Below are 24,980 nucleotides of genomic sequence, written 5' to 3' on the forward strand. Positions count from 1 at the left end.
TCCAATTAAAGGCCAAGCCTGGTCCATCCTCTGAGCAAAGGCCGCTGTGAAAAGGTGGTTCAATGCCACGTGCTCCCTTGGCCTGGACTATGTCTATCTGTGCTTAGCTGGTGTCCAATCGATTCTCCTTCTGGTTACCCTCGATTGATCATCTGACAGAGCACAGTTCACACCTCCAAAATAAAGTTAAACTAAGCTGGCCTCTGATGAATATGGGAGAGATGGGATAAAATGGGGGGAGGTTGCAGGGTGGGCAAAGAAAGAGAGCAGAGGACAGACGTAGGGGGATGGGGCAGGGACATGGGGGTATTGTTAGCAGATACAAAAGACAGCAGCACATAAAGGAGGCCTTTTTTAGTTATATTTGGATATTTTTCCAGACCCAAGAAATAAAAGCTGAAATAAAGTAAACCAAACTCTATGTAGTACTTTAAAGCAAAAGTTCAAGTTCATTTTGAAATAAACACTCATCTCCTTTGTTGCCTGAATGTTAGATCAGATCAACAACACCTTCATATCTGTCCTTTCAGCATGATAAAAAGATAGAAGACATTTTCCTTGCACACTATAGTGAATAGAAGCCGTCGAAATCAGCGCAGGTCACGAGTTCAGCCCAAAGACATGAAGCTACAGCTGTCAGTCTCTGCCATTCTTGTGAATGTTGTATCTCAGGAACGCTTTCAGTAAATCTCTTTGAATTTGGTCCAAAAGTCACAGATGAACTGTTTCGATTTTGGTGGTTGAAGGTCAAAGATCAAGGTCACTGACTAAAGAATGAATAGTACCAACTACCAACTCCAAATACTTAACTTCTAGGCAGTCTGCCATAAAGCCGAGATCAGTGAACTGCTGCAGTGCTAGTTTTCCTTCTGTTTCTCTGCAGTCACCATCAGGCTCTCTCCCCGTTCATCCCATTCTTAGGAAAGCCTTATTTGAAGTGATAAGAGTCTGGTGAACATCTCAAACACATACTGGCCATAAGATGGAACTTGCAATCGAGATACCCATTATGACCCGAGCTGTGATTTTTATGAAAACGTCCTACAGGAATGGATAGACTTCAGTGACGGCATTTTCCATTTGAACGAAAAAACAACATAAACTTCTGCAAAGACACTTCTTCCATTATTCAATGCTGCATCTCAGGAAGGGGAGATTGTGATAATATTTCCAGAAGCAAACAGTTGAAAAGTGGTAAAACTAGTTTTTTGATTGTGTGATTGTGCTTTGTCAGCCCTGAGACCTCGTATATCCCAGTGAGTTGATTTTATCACATGTGGACTTAAACGTCTCAAAGATAATCTTAAGAAGCTTGAGGTTGTTGAAGTACATTTTAAGCATCTGATGGTCTGGATATTTTCCATTTGTATACATTTTTGTACAACAACACACTGCAGCAAAAAAAAAAAAAACGTGGAAAATTGATGTGATCTTTCCAAACAGTTCTGGTGCGGCCCTAACTCTCACACTAAATAGGACTTGTATTTGGGATATTTAAACCACCCAAAGCATTCGGCCTTGTTTAGAAACTGCAGCACATCCTTTGAGACCACCAGACGACAGCCTTGCTTTGACAGTGCTTTTGCTGATTGGCGTCTGGCATGCCTTATTAAGTAAGTTCTGTATTTGTGATGAAGTTGCCCCCCGCCCCTCTCTCTCCCCCCAACTAAACTTGATGCACTGATCTAATGATGCATGGACAATTTGGGTTTGCCTGCGCTGTTTGTCAAGCTTGTTATCCGTGAGACTAAACATTAAAATGTAAAAAAAATATAAATAAATAAATAAATAAATAAATGTTATGCCAGTCAGATGTTGCTCTGACTCTCAAACACATCGGCTGTGTCGAGGACATGGCCTATGGAGATGTTATCTTCTTTGTCACTGCTGACTGCAGAGAGGAGCTCTTAGATTAAGTCTGCAAAGGATTTCTTCTTTATCTTCATTTGCCATATAGTTACATTGAAAAATCAATGCAATGCACAAACTGGATACATTTCTAGGCTGCATTTGAAGGAGCCTTTGAAATGACGCAATCTTTAAATGCATTCTTCGAAAGGATGTAGCTCCTGAATTGAGACACAGCTAAATTCACCAGACTCATTTCCTACACAGCTGCTCTTCTCCCTTTACAGCATTATGGTGCACGAGAAGAGTGAATGCTATTGGTTAAGTCAAATGGAAAACATTAATGCTTGTTCTTCTGACTCTGGTGCCAAATGTTGGTACATGAATCCATATAAATACTGAACTCTATTTTCCAAAAACGGTGCTTCAAAGAACTCCAGTTTCTTTAAAAACAAAAACAACAACAAAAAGAACAGGGGACTGTGTGGAGCAGAAGTTTTAGTAACACAGACCGCCCAGAAACTTGGGACATGATGCATAGCAAAGCTCAACAGCCCAACCAGTGCGATTAGCTACCCAGTTAGATCAATTTATATATTATCCAGCTAAAAACAATAATGCTGTGGCAGCTGAAGCGGCAAGAGAAGGTCAGGAAGGGAGAGCTGTGGCTAATGAAGAGGGAAATGTAGGAGAGGAGGAGGACAGCAGCCAACAAGCTGCTGTGGGAGAACAGAGAAGATTGACAGCAAACAGACTTAGAGCTGTCTACATTATTTATTTGTCACAAAATACGTATTTGTTGGAACTAAAATGTGACAGTTGGGTTGTATTTATTTAAATAAGCTACAAGAAGTGCAATAAAAAAATGTTATATATTCGCAGTGGCATTTGGGAAACTTATTGTGGATGATGGATTACTGCCATCACCATTTTGTCATATTTTCAGATTCGCTGAAATGAAGGACATAACTTTTTTCTCTTCACTGGTTCATATGGTTGACCTCTGAAGAAAACATTCCTGCATATGATTTAATAACGAGTTGACTAAAACGTGCAAACAGGTATTCACAATGCTGCAGCAGATATAGCTGGATATATCAGCTGCAGTTTCTTGGAACATTAACTGGAACGGGACAGCGACCAGTAAATTCTTTTCTAAATAGGCAAATTAATATGGAACAATGATTAAAGGATATACTGAGCCAAATTAGTCCCATATCATCATCACACCACACATGCAACTAGAGGATGATTGATGCAGGGAGTTAAGTGGACTGGCATCATCCTTGTCTGCTCCAATGATCAAATCATTCCAGCTTTTGTTGGAGGGGAAACTAATTTAACTGCCAGCTCTGGTCTTGTTAAATGTAAGCAAACAAGACTCTTAATGTATCCTCCAAGACAAACACTTAAAGATCCTACACAGTGCCATCTCTGACACAGCTGTGTTTGAGGAGCTGTTTTTTTTTTTTGTTTTTTTTTAACTCAAGCACTCTGAGCTTCTTGATAGCTGCGAATGTAACGAGGCAACAGTTAACTCATGGGTGAGGAAACTAAAGTAATATTGGAACTTGAAGTCCGGGGCCATTACTCAGAAACGTCTGAGAGGACAGCGGGGGTAATGGCTCCTGATACACCAGCAGTCTCATCTGTCCATCTTACGGCTTCAGCTCAGCCTTGGCACTCATCTCCTCCGGGCTCATCATCCCCCGGATGCACAGTTGCTGCATGTGATTGTGACTCAAGGTCTTAAAATTCCCTCAAGTATGAGACCCCTCTTGCTGCCAATACAGCTGCCAGGATCGGAGCCGCTCACCCAGAGTACGGCTATCTAATATGACAAGCGAACATCTAAATCAAACGGGTATTTGGGAGGAAAAAAACAGATCTGTAATCGACTGGGCTGGCGGAGAGAGGAAATGGACTCTGACGTTAACTGGACCCCGAGAGCTGCGAGAGGAGGTGACACCAGAGAGAGCAGTAATTTGTCTCTCTTGTCATCTCCCTACTGGAGCTTAAAATATTTTTTATAGCTTTCACCAACCGACGTAGTGTTCAACGGCTTTGATTGATGTATGAGGTGTCACCATGGCAACCAGCATGTGGGAATGATTAGTGACTGTGGCAGGAGAGTATATCCATCTGGGTTATTAAGGCTACCTGAGCGTTTGTCTCTTTGTATACACACACATGTAAGCGGTGATGAGTTGTTGGCTACTCGGCTTGCCGCGGCCCATTCAAAAGGTTAACTGGGTCAGAAAGTATTATGACAGGTTTACACGTCGTCCCACAGGAACGATGGAGGGCTGAACACCGGCAGCTTGAGCACAGACTGAGCGACGGTAAGTGCTGAAACGAAGAGAAAGAGGATCAGAGTGAATTTTTTAAGTTATGCTCGGCAACATGGGCTGTTGAAACACAATTAAATGACTCCAGTGTTTGGTGACTGGTTAGTGCCACTCATTATCAGTCCTGGTATAATGGAAAGACCTCGTCACATCTTGAGCTCGGCCCCTTCATTTTCACAGCGCACCGCCTCCATTTCTTTTACCCTCAAAGCGTAAACATTAGCTCACTGGATCCTGCACCTAAACATGGAAACATAATTGGTTGGGAGAAGGTACAAATGGTTCCTTTGTATGTATTATCCAGTAGAGCCAGTGTGCCCTCTACTGGTTCAAATACAAAATGCAGGCAGTGGGACATCCAGGGTGGCGATCTAAAGCGTTGTCTGGCTGAGGAGCCAAAGGATGACTTGTCCTGATGGTCATCATTAATGCTGAACCTGAAGACATTTTAAAAATCAAACCTTAACTTTAAGATACATGCTTGTTGTGTCCCGCACTGTTAACCAAATTATACCAAACAGGCTTCATGCTCTGAAGTCCAGCACTTTGAATTTGCTGTTGAAATTATGGCACTATTCCTTTACCGGCACAAACAAATGTGTCAGGAAAAACAAAAAGAAAAAGGAAGTGCATCATTTAGGAGGCATGAAGATGAATTCACCTCCTTAAATATGTATCTCCCGTTTCAGAACTTTGCTTCAGGAAAATTGGCATCACGTTATTTGATTGTGAAAAATGATAAGAAATGTTAGTGTTGTTACTTTTGACACCCCTGTGGTAATCCATTTATAATGAAAAATTATAAATCATTTATCACAAGCATGTACATCCCTCGGCAGTATCCAATTTATCTGGAGAGGAAACCACACCAAGTGTGCCTGTGGCATAGTTTATGTAAATAGAGCGTGTAAACTGCAGGAAAGGGCAATGGAAATCTCAGTGAGACGACAACTCAGCACTTTGGAGCTGATAAATCACTTTCCGACTGTTCCCTAGTGCATATGTATAACAGGTCACGTATTTTCAGTGGTGCTGCTCAACCACCACAGCTCCGGTTAATGTTCTTTAAATGGAAGAGTCTCGATGTAATGGGGTTAAGGTGGAGAGATTCTTACGGAGCATGTGTCTGAACAAGAGAGAGCTAAATCACACACACTTGCTAACATGACCACATGTGTTTGTTTCCTTCCTGGAGATTCTGCCGCTGCGAGAGCGGATTCATATTTAAATCTAAGCAGTGCCTTTCTGCTGAGCAGAGCAGGTCCAACAGCAGTGAAAAATGCAGCCACCCTTTGGATCAAATAAAATGTGATCTAATGCCACAAATGTAGTCGTCATCCTGATATCAAACATTTATATATTTTATATTGAATGCAGCTATTTAACATTCATGATCATGACAGCAGTAACCTCAAACAAGCTCTTCCAGGAGCTGCTGGTCAGACCTTCAGCAGCAGTCGGCCATTTTTCCAAAACAACCGCCACAGTTCAACCTTTGTCTCATCAGCTCATACAGTGTTGTTGAGAGTCAAGGTGCTATTTGGAAAACCTCAGGGCACAGTTTTCTTTTTCTCTTTCCAGAGAACAGGGCTTGAAGATCTTTCCACATTTTAAGAAAAACCCAACTGAGATATTTCTTTTTCCTACTGCTGTAGCTGCGGGCTCAGGAGTCACACACCCGCTCTAACCTCTAACTCCAGCCAACACGTCACACAAGCTTTTACTGCCACAATGATGATATATGACAATATAGTCTGACAGATTATAGATCATATTCTGGATCAAAGCCAAAATTCCCACTCAGGAATTTGGGATGAAAAAGTATTTTTCAGTGCCTGGATAAGTTTCATGTATTCATGATGGAACATGCAGATTTCACAATCAAGGATGCTACATCTTTTGAGTGATCTTGTCATTCTGTCATCTGTTGATAAACATATAAACTAACATCATATTATATGGAGAAATTCTCTTCTAAGAAAGGTTAAAATAAAACTAAATCCAACATTCACCTGCTTTCTAGCTCTGATTTATTAGATGTTACAGACCTGTAATTACCACGTAATCACATTATTTAACCTTGATAGTTTTAGTCTTGCTCGATATTCATTTCCTGCACTTAACTGTACTCAACATCTAATTATGAGTGGATATATTTTGGAGACATGCTGTATGGCCACAGCTTTATATGTGGTGGTATGTTAAAACTGGAGGAATCGATTAGTATTGGTCTGGGGGGAGAGAAAAAAAAAAAAATCAAACAATGAGCTTGAAGCTGAAAACATCTATTGAATGCGAAAAATATGACAACTATGATGAATTGAAGCCAAATACGTCATGCTTGGAGGATACTGGCCGATATTGTGCTCAGTTCTGTAAATAATGAAGATTCTACCATAACTTGATGTTAGAACTGTAGAAGAAGAGATGAAAATGTGTGTTTTGGTCTTTAAGTCAATTCAGACTCTATTAGAGTGATTCGGTGTTTTAAAGTGTAAAAATCAACAGGCATGGCTAATGATTTTACATCATGCCCTTCAGGTAATAATCCAGAGTGTTAAAAGGACAATATAAGGTCTAAAGCATAAAACACACACACACACACACACACACACACACACACACGAACACACACACACACACACACACACACACACACAAAAACCCCAAAATGAAACTGAGTACTGTAACACGTTTAATTATGACTTGATTGAGTTGAATTCCCTTTTCTGTAACAAAATCTTTATAAACAAGTTCATTTTTTTTTAATGGCATGTAGGCAGCGGGCTACTTTACAGTCCAGTTAACAATCCTATATACATTTGTCTCTTCCCGATGTGTTATTTCCTCGGTCTGACTAAGCAGACTTCCTATTTTCGGGAACAGAATCCTCTGAGTAAAAATGTGTATACACACACATATACACACATGCACACATATACATATCTATATGCTCCCCATTCTCATTTAAACTAACTTTGGAAGTTTTATTTTGCAGTTCAGAATTAATATCAGCTTTCCCTGCATATCTACCAATAATGCCTATGTTATTAGTGTCATTAACATTTTGCATTTCTCCCTTTTACCCTCTTTTCAAAATATATCTGGCCCTTTCTTTTCCTATACCTGAAATGTACTGTCAAAATATAACTGAATATATATTTATATCTTTTGGTGTGCATAGATATTGATAAAGTGCAAATAGTATTTGGTTAAAAAATAAAAGCTTAATAATGTGATTTCCCTGTTTGTTTCTGACTTGAGCGACTCTTTGAAGTGTGTAGAGGAAAAGAAATCAGGTCATTGATGTTTATATTGATAGTCCTGATATATATTCTGTATATAAAGCCATTTCAATTCATTTCCTTCTACACAATTTTCTGGTTTGCTCCTTCATCACACATCGTGACAAATCCATAGCAAACCGAGCGTCCACTGGAATGTCTTTCTCTCCCACCTGCTTGGTTGTAATTCCTCAACTTCCCCAATGGGGGCAGTGTTTCTGCTGAGCCCTACTTCTCATCCACAACAAAGATTTCCTCTGGGATCTTTTCCTCCGAGTCAGAACGATCTGACAGCTTGTCCAGGTAGTCCATGTCGTCGAAGCGCTCGGCAACACACTGGGCTGTCAGACGGGCCTCCGGGTCGTGGTCCCAGCACTCCTCTATAGAGGCGCACACCATCTGGATGCCCTGCAGGGGGAGCGATGGAGCACAGATAGTTAAAAATAAAGTCTTGGGGCAAATCCAACTGAGAAAGTATAATCACTTCAGCTGAAACCATGGGCATTCATGTGTGCTTCTATCTGATTCAATCTGCGCTTCCCAATTAGTTTCCTAAGAGTGAAATTAGTAAAAGAGGTCAAATTATAATAAAAAAGGACAACACATACTAGTCATGAATCTTCTCAGGACCTAAGCAGATAAAGGCTATTCCTGATTAACTGATCTAAGCTGTGAATATTTTAGGGCTGTTTTGTTTCGTGTCAAAAGCAAGATTTCATAAATACATTTGTTTCTAATTATAAAATCAGTTCACTGAAATTCCACTGCTCCTCAGATGCAGTGGAAATGCAGAAATGTACAAAGGGGATTTTTAGTTCTTAGTTTTAGTTCTCAGATTTAGATAGTTGTTTCCACAGTTCCATGACGTGGTTAGTTAGGAGGAATATACAATGCAATTTTTAGGTTATCCCAAAAGGAAGTGCTGAATTTTGCAGCATTATCATTGGTGTAAATATTCCAGAGTCAAAGATTTGCACCTAGTCACAACTAAAAACTGACGTGATAAAAAGCAGTCACAGTTTATATAGTTAGGTTTTCCATAGACTGAATGTATGTTCAGTTTGTGTTGATGCTTCTTACTGTATGGTTGAGCCAGCTGTTGGGGATCTCAGGCCTTCCTCTGTCTCGGAGAACACTGTCCTTCATGCTCTCTACACATGGGTGCTCCCTCAGATTCCCAAAGGGTGGCTCATACTCTTTCACTTCTGTATTCAAACCACAAATAAGAGAGACATTAAAAAGGTAATATCTAGATGTTGAACTGTGGTTCTGTTAGACAAGCAAAACACTCTGAGGCAAACTCCCCCCTGCTGACTGACGCTCTTCAAAAGAAGAGCTAAATCAGTTGGCAGTGCACCAAATCACCCACATTGACAACACGTCTGGGCTCTAAATTAAAACTGTAAGTTGCAAACTTTGAATATCACTAAAGCAGCACAAACTGTCTTGTGGGCTCTTGTGATTTCCAAGCAAGTGGACGTTAGGCAATCATGCCATGCTCATTCAGTTCCTTTCTGAGTACCCCTTCTGTTTGGTTAGAAACATTGCAACAGCATTTTTGGCTGGTCCTGTTCCTCCTAGAGGCTGTTGTGAGACAGCAAACCTTTGTGCAACAACCTATCCTGGAGTAACTGGCAGTGTAACCTGATTGGGCTGCAGGTACCACCTCATATTACCAGTAGTGACAAGCACACCGGCAAAACACAAAACTAAACAAACAAACAAACAAACAAAAAAAAAAAAAAAATCAGGCAGGCGGGATAACACACACACACACGTGATTATTAAGTGTTTCCTTAAATTTTCAGCAGTGTATATTAAAAATTACTAAATTAAGTCATAAAAATATGTCATTGTTAATCAGTGTATATTTGCATTAAGTCATCAAATCAATTTCCAATTTGCTTTGAAGTGCAGGCAACTTCTATATTAAAGGAAGTTTTAAAGAATCCACAGAGGGAAAACATATTCTGATGAGGGAGACGTCAGTGTTAACACTGAAGCAAGTAATTAGCTCATTTTCATCATTATTAAAAGATGACCAGGAGCAAAATACCAGTTTGCCAATCCCACGGTATTCCACATATAACCCCAGACAGAGACAGAAAAAAGCCTTCAAACACACACAGATAAAAAGAACATTTCACTTTCTTTTAGGGTGCGTCCAAATTCTTGTTGACTGTGTCACGATTAACTTTTGATGGAAATAAGATCCTCTTTCATGTGCTGCAGTAAGTAATGATTTCAAAAAGACCACATTCAAATCAAGCTTGAATGTGGCTTTTTTTTTTTTTACTACAAACAATAAGGAATGATTAACCGTGACAATCTTAATATATAGTGGTGTGTAGCTGCTCTCTGTACTTAATAGAAGTTGTTTGTTTAGTCGACCGCAGGGTGTGGAGAGATTTGGTTTCCATTTGTTTTTCTTAGATTGCAGATCTTATACAACCTAATGCTGGACTTGAGTCCTCTGTGCTCTCATTTACTCAAACAATACACCTACGACGCAGTGGAATCACAGATCTTGTAATCAACTCCTGTATACACACACTGAATAAAAGGTCTAGTGGATATTTGCCCTGCATTTTGTGGCATGTAAATCTGTCCTACAGAGTTTTCAAAACTGGTGAGCTGGTGAGCAATCAGCCAAGTCAAACATGGTGTCTGCAAACAAACTGAAAAAAAGTTAATGATTATACATGCCAAATTCAGGATCAGAACAAATCTGATGGGATTGCTACTGGAACAGACCATCCACGTATTAGAATACAGTTTATAGGATAAACAAGATCATGGTTTCATTTCACTCTTACAAAGCATGTTGAAAAGAAACTGACAGGAAGCCAAGATCCTGCTGACAGGATATTTAGACTTCTTGGACACAGAATAACGCAACAACAGAGCAGAGGTTTCTTCTGCAGAAGTTGTACATTTTTTTTTGAAAGCCAGGTTCCTCTGTTTTGGTTTAAAAGCTTCACCTTGTTATCAAGTCAATGTTCAAGGGAGAGGGTGAGCGAGAGAGAGAGAACATAACAGCATACTAGCTACAAATCAACTCCCCAAACCATCCCCAAACAACGGCAACCACGATGTATAAATCATACTATTGAGCACTTCACAGTGTAAACAAAAGTGTGTTTTCTAGAATGGAAACACTGACAAATCCGGTTTAAAAAAGGGAAAGACGGTTTTTCCAGGCAAACCTTAAATTAAACTCTGAACTACCAGGAACTATTGAAAACTCGGCACAGGGAAGTGAGGAGTGCTGTGGTTTGCAAAAGTAACACACTGCATCTCAACAACATTTCTGCAATCCCATATAACAAGTTCAGCACACTAACAATCAAAAACCTACACTGTGCTTCCTACAACAGCTGAAATGTAGGTGAGCTAAATTTTGCATTGCATGCACATATTTCATCCTTAATGTCTATTTTCCAGTGCTACTTGTCAGACATGCCTGTAGAAACTGTCGTGGAATCTGCAGCCAAGAGAAATTCAGTTCATTTCAGCGGCAGACTGGGGAGATGTGACCCCTAAGAAGTGCTGTGATTCATTACAGACATGTCAAATTTAGTTTGTGTTTACACTTAAGTCCAACACAACAGGAAAAAAAAAGGCAAATAGTGAGAAAGACAAAAAAAAAAAAAAAAATCAAATGTTACGATAGCAAAAATAGGGACTAAGCATAATCCAAATATTTAGTTTGATATTCTTGTGCCCCTGCTTCATGATATTTACATTTTTGTCCACGTCATTATCAACAAGGCATAAAAACTGAAAAAAAAAAAAAAAAAAAAAGGAAAAAACTGTAGAAACTAAACTAAACACATAAATCATGCAGGAAAACAGATCCAAACATGGTTTCAACATGTAACTTGGAAATAAAAGTAGTAATGTGATCACAGCATCCCTGTCTGATTTCCAAAGTCTGCACGTCTGGAACAACAGCTCGACAAATCCAAACCTAGCCATCTGTGCTGGTTTTCATTAGGCTGTGGTGGCTGCGACACTTGTTTATTGTTCCTCACAGGTTGTTAAACTCATTTAGTACATATGCATACATGTGTGCTACACATTAGCTGAGCTTACTTTTGAACACATGGAACTTGCCTGGCAGGCTCACCCTACCGTACGCACCCTAACCTTCACATAACCCCATTAAAGATGGCCAGAGCTATTTTAGATCACCATGGATGCAACTTCAATGAGGCGCGCGCACGCACACACACACACACACACACACACACACACACACACACACACACACACACACACAGTCCCCAGTTTGTGCCCAATCGAGTGTTTCGATTGGGCACACACATACTCTAAGCCATCCGGCCCAAAGTCCTGGAGGAGCTGATGGTCTGACATCTGGAGAACAGCTGCCCTAACCTCTCCTCTTCTCCAGTCTGGCCAACCCTCACCCTCTAGGGACTGAAGGCATTTCTCTGTAGCTCCACGTTCAACGCCACTCCACTATTATCCCACTACTTAGCCCCACCCGCCTGAGGAACGCCTTCATAGTCTTCCCAAGCTGTAAATCTGCAGTAGCTAAATTATACAGGAGAGACATTTTAGGGAACAGAGAGAGACAGAAAAGCCTCAGCCATGATTCCAGCTTTTCCTTCTCTCTGAATTTTGTTCATCTCTCCCTTTCCCTCTCACTCGTTCTCTGTCTTCATACTTTTGGAAAATAAAGAAGGCAAAGTGGTGGCTCATGGCTGGCTGACTGGAGCTGTCGACAGACGGCTGTGTTCTTCTTGCCTGGCAGAACTGAGAGCAGACCATGGCCTCAGGAACTGTGACAAAGCAGCTATGTGGCTGTCTGCCACTGAGACTCTGAGCCGCTGAGATGGCTGATCAGACATCTGTCTTCCACAGACACACACACAGGCAGGTGGCATCAGATACAAGGCAGGCTACTGGAAACAAGGCTTCACCCAGGTCATTATACTTATGTCCTGGGACATATACAATGTTCGTGCATGTCTCTTCACCCATGCTCATATTTTGTCTCAAGTGAGATGAGTTATCAACGAGTCATAAGTGACTCATGGACCTACAGGGACTTGATGACTTCAGGAAAAACAAGAGACTGTCAGCATTAAAGTATGAAGCTTTTTAAACACACTGTGCACATACTCCTCAGTTTTAGTTACTTTACTGCCATGGCACCAGATCTCTGCTAGCACACTATCTTCAAGGGTTAGGACGACACTTTCTGGGTTTACACATTTTTACTTTGCTTTTGCCTTTGCTTTTCAATTTATGAGTGGCAGATTTCGCCGCTCTTCTTGCCTCTTGAGAGTTGGCAAATTTTGAAATACTAGATAGACAGAACACGGGAAAAACATACAAACTATCTCAGTGGTTTCTGTCCTCAGTGTCTATTCTGGGCTTTGGGTGTGACGGGAACCCTTCTGTTTCCCCTTTCTGCAATAAATCTACGCTAGCTTGTCTTCCCTGTCTGTCTGTGCTGGCTCGAGTAAAACTGGATGGCTGTCTCCACTGCTGTGGTGTAGTGAGAGAGTAATTAATCGCTGCCTCACCTGCCTCAGGGTAGGAAGAAAAAGACAGACAGAGAGGGGGAGAGAAGTGTAGATAAACTTGAACTGAGAGTCAAGAATGAACGATTCAGTTCTTGTGCAAATAAACAAAACATAAAAAACATGTTTTAACTGGATCTAAAATAATGTTTGCAGATGTCTTTGGCTAGCATGTTGGTTGAGAGATAAATAAAGGGTGGAAAGACTTAAATGCATAAACTGAGAAGTGAATCAAATGGATGGAGGAGGCCGAGTGAGTTGAGTAAAGCTGCTGTCCTTCCAGAGGTAACCAAGTGAAGCCACACTTTTACTGAAAGAGCCTGAATTTGTTTAGTCCATCTCTACCAGTGTGTATCCTGTCTGGTCTGGTCTCCAGAGATATTAGCTACAAAACATCCTTGTGAAAGGGAGACGTCCATATTTTCAAAGTCAACTTAATGTGAGGAACAATGTGTCTTAGGACTGTGCTCTTTGCAAAACAGGAAAGAGTTTATTTTGTTTTCAAAGGTGTACCCACAGGGAACACATATTCTTGCTGTTGGGAAGGAAAAGCAAAGCGGATTGTGGGCCACTCGGCCATATTTTTATTTATTTTTTTTTCGTCAGAGATCTCATGGGCAATGTAACTGTGCGATACATTTTAAAGGGGCCCTGTGGGGGAGTGTGTTATGGGGGCAGAACAGGAAAACACCAAAGTAGAAGCGTTCTGGCCCATACCCGGCTTTCAATCACTGCTCTTGACACAATAAAGACAGGAGCAGTCAGAGAAACAAACTGGACCACAGAGACACTGAGGGGAAGTGAAAACAAATGACTTGCTGTTGACGTGAAATACTGTACTGTGGTTTACACTCCGATAATCCCCCATTTCTAATATTTGAAAATACCCTGGCCTTGTTTTTGTTATGGAATGACAAACACAAGTAACGGTACATTAGTAAAGTGAAAGTTGATCCTTGAGACCTCACAAAGATGGACTATGTATTTGTCACTCTCAGATTTTGTTCCCACAGTGATTAATGGGATGTGGAGGGTCCTGTCAGATGTCACACATCCACAGACTGAGCTCGAGATGGAGTTGGTCACTGGCTTTCTAATTGGTAAAGGCCTTTATTCCTTAGAGGTCATTTGAGCTGTGGAGGCAGTTTTTTCTTTTCCCATTAATTCTGAGAATCCAAAGGGAATGCAATCAATCAGTGTTCCTATTGATTCCTCTTATGCTCAAAAACCAAGGTTAAACTCAGAATTAACAAAGAAAACGTGGTTCTCAATTATTAACTAAAGGCCACAAATGATGTTTACTCTGTTTACAGTCAGCTAAACAATTTATTGGGATGGAAACAACTTCATGTTTAGTTAAGATATCCACAAAACACAACTGCTCATATTTCTCAAAGGGAATGTTGAGAAAGCCTAGATGATCCTAGAAACCTGTTTGAAAGCGGAGTTCAAGCTTGTGTGAAATCAGATTTTCTTGTTGGGAGTTAAAAAGTAACGTGTTTTTTTTTTTTTTTTACTACACATTACCCCTCAAAACTAAAAGTTGTCTTTTAAATTTCACTTTAACTTAATATGTAAAACACACAGATAGAAACAAAGAATATTTTCAAAAAATTCCCCAAAGGAGTCCGTCTATCAGGAAGTCTTCAAAAACACAAAGAAAATATCAAATACAGTATATCTAAGTGAGACACGGATATCAGCCCTCTAGTTGTCTGACAGTTTTAAGCCATAAAAGAACAGAAATCCAGATGGGTAATATGCATACCCACAGCATACATATATTTCCTTTGTGGTATAGTTAAACAAACTTTGGCCAAGATACAGGCCTGTCAGGTTGGCTCCATCTCATGCATTCCTCCCATATGCAGTAAGAGCAGTCTGCAAATGATTTAGTGGCTGACTTGAATAGTTATTTATTCACACAGTACTTCAGCAATGTTTTATTTCAATTAATTATTAATCCAAATTTTTTTGTTTACTGAGAGTTAATCAAGCTAAAAAAAACTAAATATTTTTGATCTGGTTTCAGTAGAGGCCTGACTGCTTTTTGGATGAAATTATTTGGCATAAAAAATAAATAAACATTTTGACATACATAAATGATTAGCTGTAAGTTGCTTTTGGCGAAAGCTGCCATATTAACATTCATATTAAAATATTAATTCAATACCAGTGACACAAATTTCTTTGACTCTTACTCTTTTGGCCATCCTGAATTCTGTTGTGCTTTATGCTTTATGATTCAAACGTGATAAGCAGAGATGTGTTTGTAAGGTCAGCTGCGGAGCCATGCCTCTAAATGGATCTTACCTCCAATTGCACTACACCTGGAGATGATCTCCCAAAGTACAAGAGCCATGGAGTAAACATCAGCCTGTTTGAATGACTCAATGTTTTCCAGGTTGATTCTAGACTCCAACACTTCTGGGGCCATATATCTGGCTGTGCCCACCTGAGGAGAAAGACGAAAGGGAGACAGGGCTCGAGGTCATTGAAGTACTTGATGAATGATTAAAAAGGATGAATAAGGCTAGTTAAACTACCAAACAGGGGGACGAGCTTGGCTAAGCAGAACATCTTAGCAGTAAGAACTACATTGCAGCATTAATCTTGAGTGAAGACGGTTGGTAATTTCGTGCTGCAGTAAAATGTCAAATCACATTTATGAGTATAATCTTGTTTGATATATTAAATAGGTGGAAAAACAAAAGGTGTCTCAGAGCTGAATAGCACCTTGTTAGTCTGAACATGATTACTACCTTGAAAAGGAGGAGGTGTTTACTGAGACCTCCTCTAAATGCATTAAGGTCATTACATTGCATTAGGCATGCTGTACAGGAAAAGGCGAGGTCTTAATGAGTAATTTCAATAGGAGAGCCTAATATGACTTTGGCCCATTATATCAGCGTAATGAGTCCATTAAGACTCAATCAGGCCTGTTTGCCCAGCAACTGTAATAAAATGACAACCTTAGAAGAATTACAGCTGAATTTCTATCAGCATTAAACATCAGGGAATATGATACAGAGAATGACAAATATTTAGAGATAATACCCCTGAACGATGAGGATCAGAAATGAAAAGTTTGATTGATAGCTCTTTTCAGGCTTGGATAAATATCTTCTGAGAAAAATAAGGCAGCGCTCAGAGCGGACTGTGTCTGGGCTCAAAGCACAAATTATATCAGGAGAGGATTTATGTCTTATCTCCTCAGAGATCAGAAGCCAAGTGAAAGCTAATAAATCCCCCAAATTTAGGATTAGAAAGCTTTACCTGCCCACTGTTGGCCAGCTCATCCACAGACAAATTGCTGTCCAGCCGGAGTGCCAGGCCAAAGTCACACAGACAGCAAGTCAGGTCACTTTTCACCAGAATGTTGGAGCTCTTAATGTCCCTGTGTGCGATAGCCACCTTGTGGCGGCCGCAGGGGGTGTGGTCACTGTGAAGGTGAGCCACTCCACGGGCTAGTGAACTCCCGATCAGCCACAGGTCATGCCAGCTGATAATATGATGACTCAGATACTCCTGGAGATTTCCTCTCGGCTGGTACGCTGTTATCAGCCAGTATTGCCTCTGCAAGCTCCGCTCCTCTGCTGTCAGGAAATGCAGCACATTATCATGCCTCAAATCTGCGTCTGAAAAGATCTCCTTCTCGGTTTTCCAGGAAGCGTACTCCTCACATGGGAAAATCTTGATGGCCACCGTCTCAAAGCCCTGTTCCTCGCTGACCGAGGAGCCCTGCTTCAGTTTGGCTTTGTAAACTTCTGCAAAGCGTCCTTTTCCAACCTGAACGTCCAGTTCGATGGGCAGCAGCTCTGTGTTGTGGTTGAGATTATTGGCGAGTGTGGAGCTGCTGTCCGAACCTTCATCATCTATTATGATGGCGCGAGCATCACTGAAGTCGTGTGGATCACCCTTCTTCCGCCTGGAGTTGGCTTGCCGCTGGCGATAGACCCGATAGCAGTAGAAGAAAGTGATGACGACGATCGTCATGATGAGCAGAGGCACCAGGCTCACTAGGATGACTGCTACCACCTGGGAATCCATGTCTGACAAAACCAAGGTCAAAGGATTGAGATGATGAGGATGTCCATAAGACGACACAGACACAGACACAGACAGACAGACAGACAGACAGACACACACACACACAGACAGACACATACACAAAGTATGAAGACCGTTTCATACTTATTTTACAGCTTTCGACCTAATATACCCCATAATGACAAGGAAATACCAGAGTTTAAGAAATACATATTCTTTAAGCAGCTGGAATGGCTTAATATTAGTGTTTTGTCTGCTAAAAATGTGAGCAACTGGGTGATAATACGTCACTGTCGTGTTACAGTTTATTGTTCTGCCCTGAGTGGCCCAAGCAATTTAATATAAAAATCCACTTGACAATAGCAAGGGCTATTTACTATATTGCCAAGTTGTAATGGAATTGTAGATTCCAAAAAAATGCCACACATTCAGAAACATTTGAACAATCTACAATTTCATCCACACACACACACACACACACACACACTGAAGATCATGTGTTTTTATATAACATAACAACATGGCTATAATTTAGCAACCGCATTTGTATCGATCCACAGTGTTTACAGAATTATTCTCTTCTCTGAGTGAAGGAAACGCTGTAAATTTCCATCTGTGATTTTTTTGGAACGATCATGTGCATAAAAGAATTTGCCCGCCACAATACAAACAAATACAGCTCAATTTCTATTGCAGCAGATTTAATCTAGTACCAGAATAAATTGGTATTCTCAGAACAGCGGAAGAACCTGACCTTTCTGTGGAGAGTCTATAAGCAACAGAAAGTCCAGGCCACAAAGAGAAACTGCTCCAAACCCTAATCCAGTCAACCACATATTGTTTCTCTTTATAGTTTGTGTCTGATTCTTATAATTTAAGCGGTGTGTCTGGTAGCTGCTACGGTTTTGGCAAACTGTTAAAGTTTATGTTTATGCTGTGTGTATGGTCCAGTTTTCGAAGTAGCAGACACAAAAGAAGACCTATTAAAAGTATATAATCACAGACACAACAGACCAACTGAGAAAATTCCCAACTGTCTCAGATTTAATGAGTTCTAAATTTAATCATTTACGTGCTGCCTTGTTTAGTTGCCACAGAGCTTTGTTAAGCATTACATTTGAAATTTAGCAGAAGATTACGGTTGCTAAATGTGAGATGAAAACCATTTCAAAGCAAAATGAGATAATGTTTTTCCTTATAAAAACAGAAAGGGGTAAACAGCCCCCTTCATCTAGGCAGGCCTAGATGAAGGGGGCAGAGCCAGGTTAAAATATGGGTGGAGGATGAATTGTGAAGGCGTTTGGTTGACGTGCCAGTCAAACCCTCTGGTTCGCTCAATCTTTTTTCTCTCAACAGGAAACCACATGTCTGAAATCCTCAACATGGCCCCGGCCAGTTTGTTTTGATTTTTTAAAGTGAGGAGCTATTTCTCACAACAAACCTGTCACTATGCCTCCTGGACTCTCCCACACAGCTTTGGCCAGAGCCTCACTTATATTATGAAATACTGAATGTTCTGGACAAAACACTGAGTGAGTGGCCACAACTGAATCACACATGAAATTTACACTTGAAGGATTGGGATCTGGTGCCCCCCCTAGTTATAGCCTCTTCAATTCAGATTTTCCTTAAACTTAAATGTTCTACCCTCAACTTGATTGCAAAATAAAATATGCACATTTGCCCCCCCCAAGAGTTATCTGAGAAGACTGATAGTACAGTGAAATAAAAAGGTGGCTACTGTTTCCAGCTATAGGCCTATTTAAGCTGGTATGTTAATAACATATTTTGGTACAAAGTCTTGCAATAGTTTATTTTACAGTTCAGTTATGGGAAATGTAACACCCTCAGAGAAATCCGAAAAATTCTTTGGTCCCTTACTCATAGCAAATCAGAATTACTGGTATTATTTCCTCAAAATTCTTTATTGCTCCTGGAGTTTCATCATTACGACACACAACTTCTCACTGAGAAGTTACAGAAAGCGCACAGACATTCTCAACAGTGTGCGAATGGATTTCCATGACGTAGTTTACACCGTGCAGATGCTTTCAATTTGGCCCTCGGTGCACAGCCAGGTCTCAGAAATGTACCCCTGTGTTATTATTGCCTGGATGCTGTAGTCAAAATATATTTGATTCCAGGGCCCATGTTGTAACTGGAGTCTGTGGGGCAATGTCTCAAAAATCTGTTTGTAATCATGTTTCTGGAGAGTCCTACAGTGCACACGTGTTAACGTTCATGCATCAAGACTTACATGACAAGCAGACAGGAACTGGCATAATAATATTAGGTCGACCGTGACTATGACGTTACCATGTTATGTTGTACAGATGTAAGAACCAAAACGCACCACTTCTTACATGGTAATGCAGTGTTTGTGCACTTTTGGCTCACTACAACAAAAGACACATTAGTAGGAGCCTTGTGTAAGTTTGTATAGCTTAAAGTTGATCTGATTAATACTTTTATATAAACCACAGTTTAAATGACTAAGTGCAACGTGAGAGAGGTGGCTCCTGGTGATGAACCAACAAAAAGTGATCACCTAACTGTGCTCGACCAAGTCTTTTGGCATTGTTCTGGTTTAAGCTCCTGCAATTTTACTGCACATCCGTGTTTCGAGCAGGGAGCTGTGTGCAGCAAACAACCTCTGACAAACCATCAGAGAGAAGCCTGCCCAACACCAAACGACCAAAATGTTTCCACTATTCTGGTAACACACTTCAAAAGTAAACACAGATGAGGATCGGGCAAACATTCAGCATGTCAGTGAAATCACAAATGCAAATGAATGCTAATGTTACTGGGATGTGTAAATATGGAACTTTATACTATATTTCAATTATGTGTTTACAGCTTATTCCTCTGACAGTGGCCAAACAAACATCCATCTGTTATCTATACCGCTTTAGGTCACGGTGGGCTGGAGCCAATTCCAGCTAACACTGGGCGAGGGCGGGCTACACTGTGGACAAGCTGACAGTCTATTGCAGGACAACATGTACAGACATGCAGAGACAAAAAACCACTCACACTCCCACTCAGACCTACAGGCAATTTAGAGTCAGTGATTAACCTAAACATGGACTGTGGGAGGAAGTCAGAGGACTGAGAGGGATCCACCAAGAAAACAACAAAAACATCAAAATAATTTAGCAAAAACAGAAAAATTAAACTTACTTGGGTTAAAAAAAACTTGCTCATTGCACTCATCCTCAGAGCAGGAACAGATGAAAAACTGGGAGCCCATGCCCTTTCTTTCTTTCATCTCGCACTTGCTGTTGTTGTAATCATCCAAGAGAAGGCCATGCAGCTTCTGAGCTGGGTTGTGGCAGACTGTATCGAAGGTAATATTGTCATCTTTCTTCCTCCTTAGAAAAAGAAACCGTACAAATGAAAATCCTTTCATTTACTGGTTTTCATTTTCAGTCTCTGTAGACTGAGGACTTTTGAGCCTGGGCATACCTGTATTCAGAGACCTGAAAAGTCATGGTCCAAGGTAATAATGACAGAGTGCGGTTGTGAAAATAATACAAATTTTCGGGCATACAGTGATAAAGTGGTAACTGCAAATGCCAAATTTGGTCCACAGTCTCAGCGTTATGTAAATGACAGAACAGAGGTTATGTTTGCAAACAGCAAGATACTGAAATATTATTACAAACGGGAAACGAGGGAAAAACCCTGAACCCACACAAGCATACATATTTAAAATTTGTCTTCACTGTTGAGCAGGACTGGCCACGCTTTTGTGAGAGGCATTTTAAAAGAGGTGATGCTGCCCATTAGCTTTCTGCTAACCTCAGCTCCTAACACACCCGTTACATTGCTAATATAATGAGAAACTGCAGGATGGCCTTAAGCTTTTAATACCAACACAAATCTGCTTCCTGCTGCTTCTCACATTTGGAGTCAGATCTGATGCTGATGGGTGGTTGGGTGCTTGTGCGCTATCATAATCCAGCCAACTGTCTCCACCATAATGCTGACTGACAAAGTGTTCAAAGGAAAAGGTCACTTCAAGGAAGTAATTTTAAGGCTTCAGGCAGGAGATGAAGCCTGACGGGATGAATAAAGGAGCATCTTGTGTGGCCTCATTTCCTTTCTTCTTTGTTTATACATGCAGTGGGATGATCTGAACATCCGAATACAATGTAAAATGCCCTTTTAACTTAAAGTACAACTTTTTTTTTTTTTTTTGGAGACCACAACCATTGTATTTGGTCCACTAGACACTTACCAAATACTGACACACACTTCATCATTGTGGGGGCAAATAGATGTGATTTCGCACTCCACCTTACAGCTCCCTTTGCCCGTACAGCTGGTTGCCCGCACGTCACAGAACTTGCACAGCCGTTTCAACTTCATCATATATGCCTCTAAATAAAGAAAAGGGGGTTGAGAAAGAACAGACAGTGAGTGGAGTATGTAGATAAAAGAAAATTTCAATCTAATCTGCAAAAACTCAACTCAAACCCATTCTTTGTATGCTCAGTGGACTGCTAAGCCAATAAAATATCAAACAACCTTAGCAATTAAAATAAGTGCTCATCGACAGGAATTTACACACATTATACTTAGCATACCTTATACTTAATTGTTATACTAAGCATTCAGGATAAGAAAAAAAAAAAAAGTGGAATATCCTTAAAAGGCGAGAGTCTTTTGGAATTTGTAAATAAAGAGAAGTACATTTTCGCCATAATCACAAGAAAATCCAAAGTATTTCATCTTAGAGGGTTGGACAGATTTGTTCCCTGTGAAGTCAGAACAATAAGAGTGGTTTGCAGTGGCATCCACCGTTGGTCTTGTTCAGACTTGACTTTGCCAGCAGGCAGACCCATATCAGTAAGACAGACAGGATTGTATGATGAGTGATTGTGGGTTTGATAATCATCTATGGAGACAACTGCCAGACAGGCAAGCACAACAAACAAAGAAAACACAAATGCGTCGCCTTGCTGAGAAATCTCTAATTTGTAAAGCCGGTGAGTCGGCTCCCCATCTGGAAAGGTCCTTTGCCAGTTATGTTCACGAATATCAAAAAGAGGGAGGACAGTGTTATGTATCAGTGTCTAAGCATGTTAAGAAAGAGGAAGAATTGTGTGTGCATGTGTCGGTGAGTAATTGTATTTTCACAGAAATTCTCTGACTGCAATTTGAAGTTCTCCCTGGCAATGATAAGAACCACCAGGCAACGTGCCTGTTTGGCAGAAAAGAGAGACGAAGCCAAGAAAAAGGTGAGGAACCTCTCCGGTCCTACTTTCCTTATCCCAGAAACATTAAAGTCCAGGTGGAAAATTGATCTTGTGGCTTTAAGAGTTACCATAACCATAAGAGGATATTTAACATTTCCCAGGATCCACCTGGGGGGGAATGAATTTGAACAATGTGCCCAAAAGCACGCGTTTAGTCACCCAGCCACTTGCTGTGGGTTTAGTGAAACAGAGAGGGAGGTGTGAAAAACAGACGGCAACAATTTCACTATTTAAGAGCTTACCACTGCACTCTCCTCCCTCAGACCGTTACGTTACTAAATATAAGCTGAGGTAAAAGACTGAATTTGAAAGAATCCGATTACAAAAACTGAGGAAGAGAAGGAGCATGTGACTACTTTGGGTCAGTAAAACCAAGTAATCATACTAGTGCCAGAATATGCAGCATAGGACTTAACCAAGAAAGGAGGAGGTTCATTTCACTGGTGTGTGTGTGTGTGTGTGTGTGTGTGTGTGTGTGGATATACAAAAACATATCTCCTGAAAAGCGTGCGATGTATCTGAAGCGGTGGGTGACAGTTTGAAATAGTAATATCAAGACTTGGTTCAGTCACATGATCAGGAAGACGTTTTGACAGGAGGAAGTCGAAGTGAAAGCAGAATCCTTCTTGCCTGTGTCAGCGCACAGTGAGGAAGTCTGTTCTGTATCTGTTTGCTCATGACTTCACACTGACTTGAAGCCAAAAGGTACAGCGTGCGTGCGTGTGTGTGTGTGTGTGTGTGTGTGTGTGTGTGTGTTTGCTATTAACCTGGCACAAACAGCCTACTGTGGCATTTCACTCCAACCTGTGGGGTTGGGTTAGACCTGGCAGCTTACAGAAACACAGTCGGAGCTGCAGCGTACCTGAGACAGCTGGTAGGATATTACCTTCCTGGCCTTCTCTTAACCCAGAGGACCCCCCCCCCCCCCCACACACACACACACACACAAATAAAAACATCCAAACTATCAGACCTGACCTTCAAAAGTGACAGATCATTATACAGCTGTGCCTGATGGGGGGCTGCTGAGGTGTTTTGAGGTAGATCATGGTGGGAGTCCATGTCTGGATGGCAGCGTTGGGCTGCAGTAATTATATCATTAGAGCACGTCATCTTAACCCAGGAGGCAGGTTAAGGAGGGGCTGAACGGTAGTAATTGTCACCCAGGGATAGACATAATTGCAGACTGCTGGGGGGGGGGGGGGTTGGGTGAAGAGGATTAGGAGCAGCCAAAGCCACTTGGTGCCGCCGGGACTGAGCCGGAGACGGATGAAGGTGTTCGGCTGTCTTCCTCACAGTTGGCGGCGTGGCGCCGCTTCAAACGTGGAGATAACCCGAGGGGGAGGAGGGGGGAGGCAGACAGGTGACATCCGCCGGATAAGGGGCTTTTAAAAATGACAACAAAAAGTTTCTTTTCTTATAAAAACAATTCCTTTCACCCCCAATTTAATTAAAAGCGATACAATGAGGCAGTAAAGGTCACCAAGTTAAATTTCTTTCTTCTGACGGAGGCCGTTCGTCACTTTGTAGCGGTCGACGTCTCTTGAAGTGAACTCCGCTTTGACAACTTTTATTTATTTTCTTTTTTTTTTTAATCTGACAGTATAAAAGTTGAACTCACCCGTCTGCTCGAGCAGGATGTTACCAAAGAGTATCGTTCCACACCAAAAAGCCAAAAACCGAAGTAGCTCCATTTAGAAACGGACCAAAAACTCCCCTCTCTCTCATGAATCAGCCGAAGAGCCCGACGGAGGCTGAGTGTCCGCCTGTTGCTTCTCTTCACGGCTCCGGGTAGAAAGCTGCAAAGTAAACACACCGGGCAGGGCTTGCCCTGTATGACTCACAGCTTGAGCACTACTCCTGAAGCAGGAAATCTTCTGAGGGGTTGGACACTTTTTTTCTTCTTCTTCTTCTTCTTCTTCTTTTTCTTCTTCTTCTTCTTCTTCTTCTTTTTTCTTCTTCTTCTTCTCTTCTTCTTCTGCTGATACTTCGCAGTCACACTCCTGCGGCTCACGGAGTCTTGAACCGTGTCATTAAAGAGGCTGAAACCCAGCAGGCACGACTTGAAATGACATGCTCAAAAATAGCAGAGAAACCAGAAGTCTCGACCAAAAGGCTGCAGAGAGTATGCAAACACAACGATTTACTCCAGAGAAGTCACACCTTTCACATCTAATTTCCCCACTGTCCACACACTGTCCCCTCTCAAAAGAAGGAAAACTGCTGGATCAAAAATGCCTTAACTTAAAAAAACAAAACAAAACAAAAAAAAAAACAAACCAACACTTAGGAGCACACTAAACTTATTTAAGTGTCTATTCTCATGATCAAGATTGGCAGGAGAAATGGCAAAAGCCTCCTTATCGCTCCATAGTGTTAGTTTTTATTGAAGACACAAAGAGGTTAAGTCCACCGTCACACCCATGAATTACGCATCTATCGCCTCTGCTTTGCTGACTTGTGTTTGCTCTGCATACTCCAACCGTGATGTCAGGTTTCATGGCTGACCCTTTGACCCTGGAGCTAATACCTCCACACACAGGATCTCCACCACTTCTTACTCACTCCGTTTTATTAACAGCTCTCGTACCGCTGTTAGCGGACCAAAAGGACGCTCCTATAACTCCTGAAATT

At 41.2% G+C, this 24,980-nt stretch overlaps 1 protein-coding gene across 1 annotated transcript; it reads right to left on the reverse strand.

The window, feature by feature from the left end:
* Window positions 1-6,884: 6,884 nt before the first annotated feature.
* On the reverse strand, window positions 6,885-24,555 carry LOC115051122 (TGF-beta receptor type-2). The gene is made up of 7 exons (XM_029514426.1): window positions 23,968-24,555; window positions 21,326-21,467; window positions 20,266-20,456; window positions 16,309-17,084; window positions 15,346-15,487; window positions 8,561-8,685; window positions 6,885-7,888 (listed from the first exon to the last, which is right to left on the reverse strand). Exons 1-7 carry the CDS (start codon window positions 24,038-24,040, stop codon window positions 7,709-7,711), a joined length of 1,629 nt encoding a protein of 542 aa, XP_029370286.1. The 5' UTR covers window positions 24,041-24,555; the 3' UTR covers window positions 6,885-7,708.
* Window positions 24,556-24,980: the final 425 nt, after the last annotated feature.

This window comes from Echeneis naucrates, chromosome 11 (assembly GCF_900963305.1).
Source record: "Echeneis naucrates chromosome 11, fEcheNa1.1, whole genome shotgun sequence".
Lineage (NCBI taxonomy): Eukaryota > Metazoa > Chordata > Actinopteri > Carangiformes > Echeneidae > Echeneis > Echeneis naucrates.

Bases quoted from the DNA above. Each gene is read 5' to 3' on its own strand.
- LOC115051122 (XM_029514426.1), bottom strand. From the start codon at position 24,040: ATGGAGCTACTTCGGTTTTTGGCTTTTTGGTGTGGAACGATACTCTTT. The intron at 17,085-20,265 runs GTAAGTTTAATT...TGGTTTTGTCAG, and splicing joins GCAAGTTTTTTTTAACCCAA to ACATGGATTCCCAGGTGGTA. The intron at 8,686-15,345 runs GTAAGATCCATT...GTTTGAATACAG, and splicing joins CAGGTGTAGTGCAATTGGAG to AAGTGAAAGAGTATGAGCCA.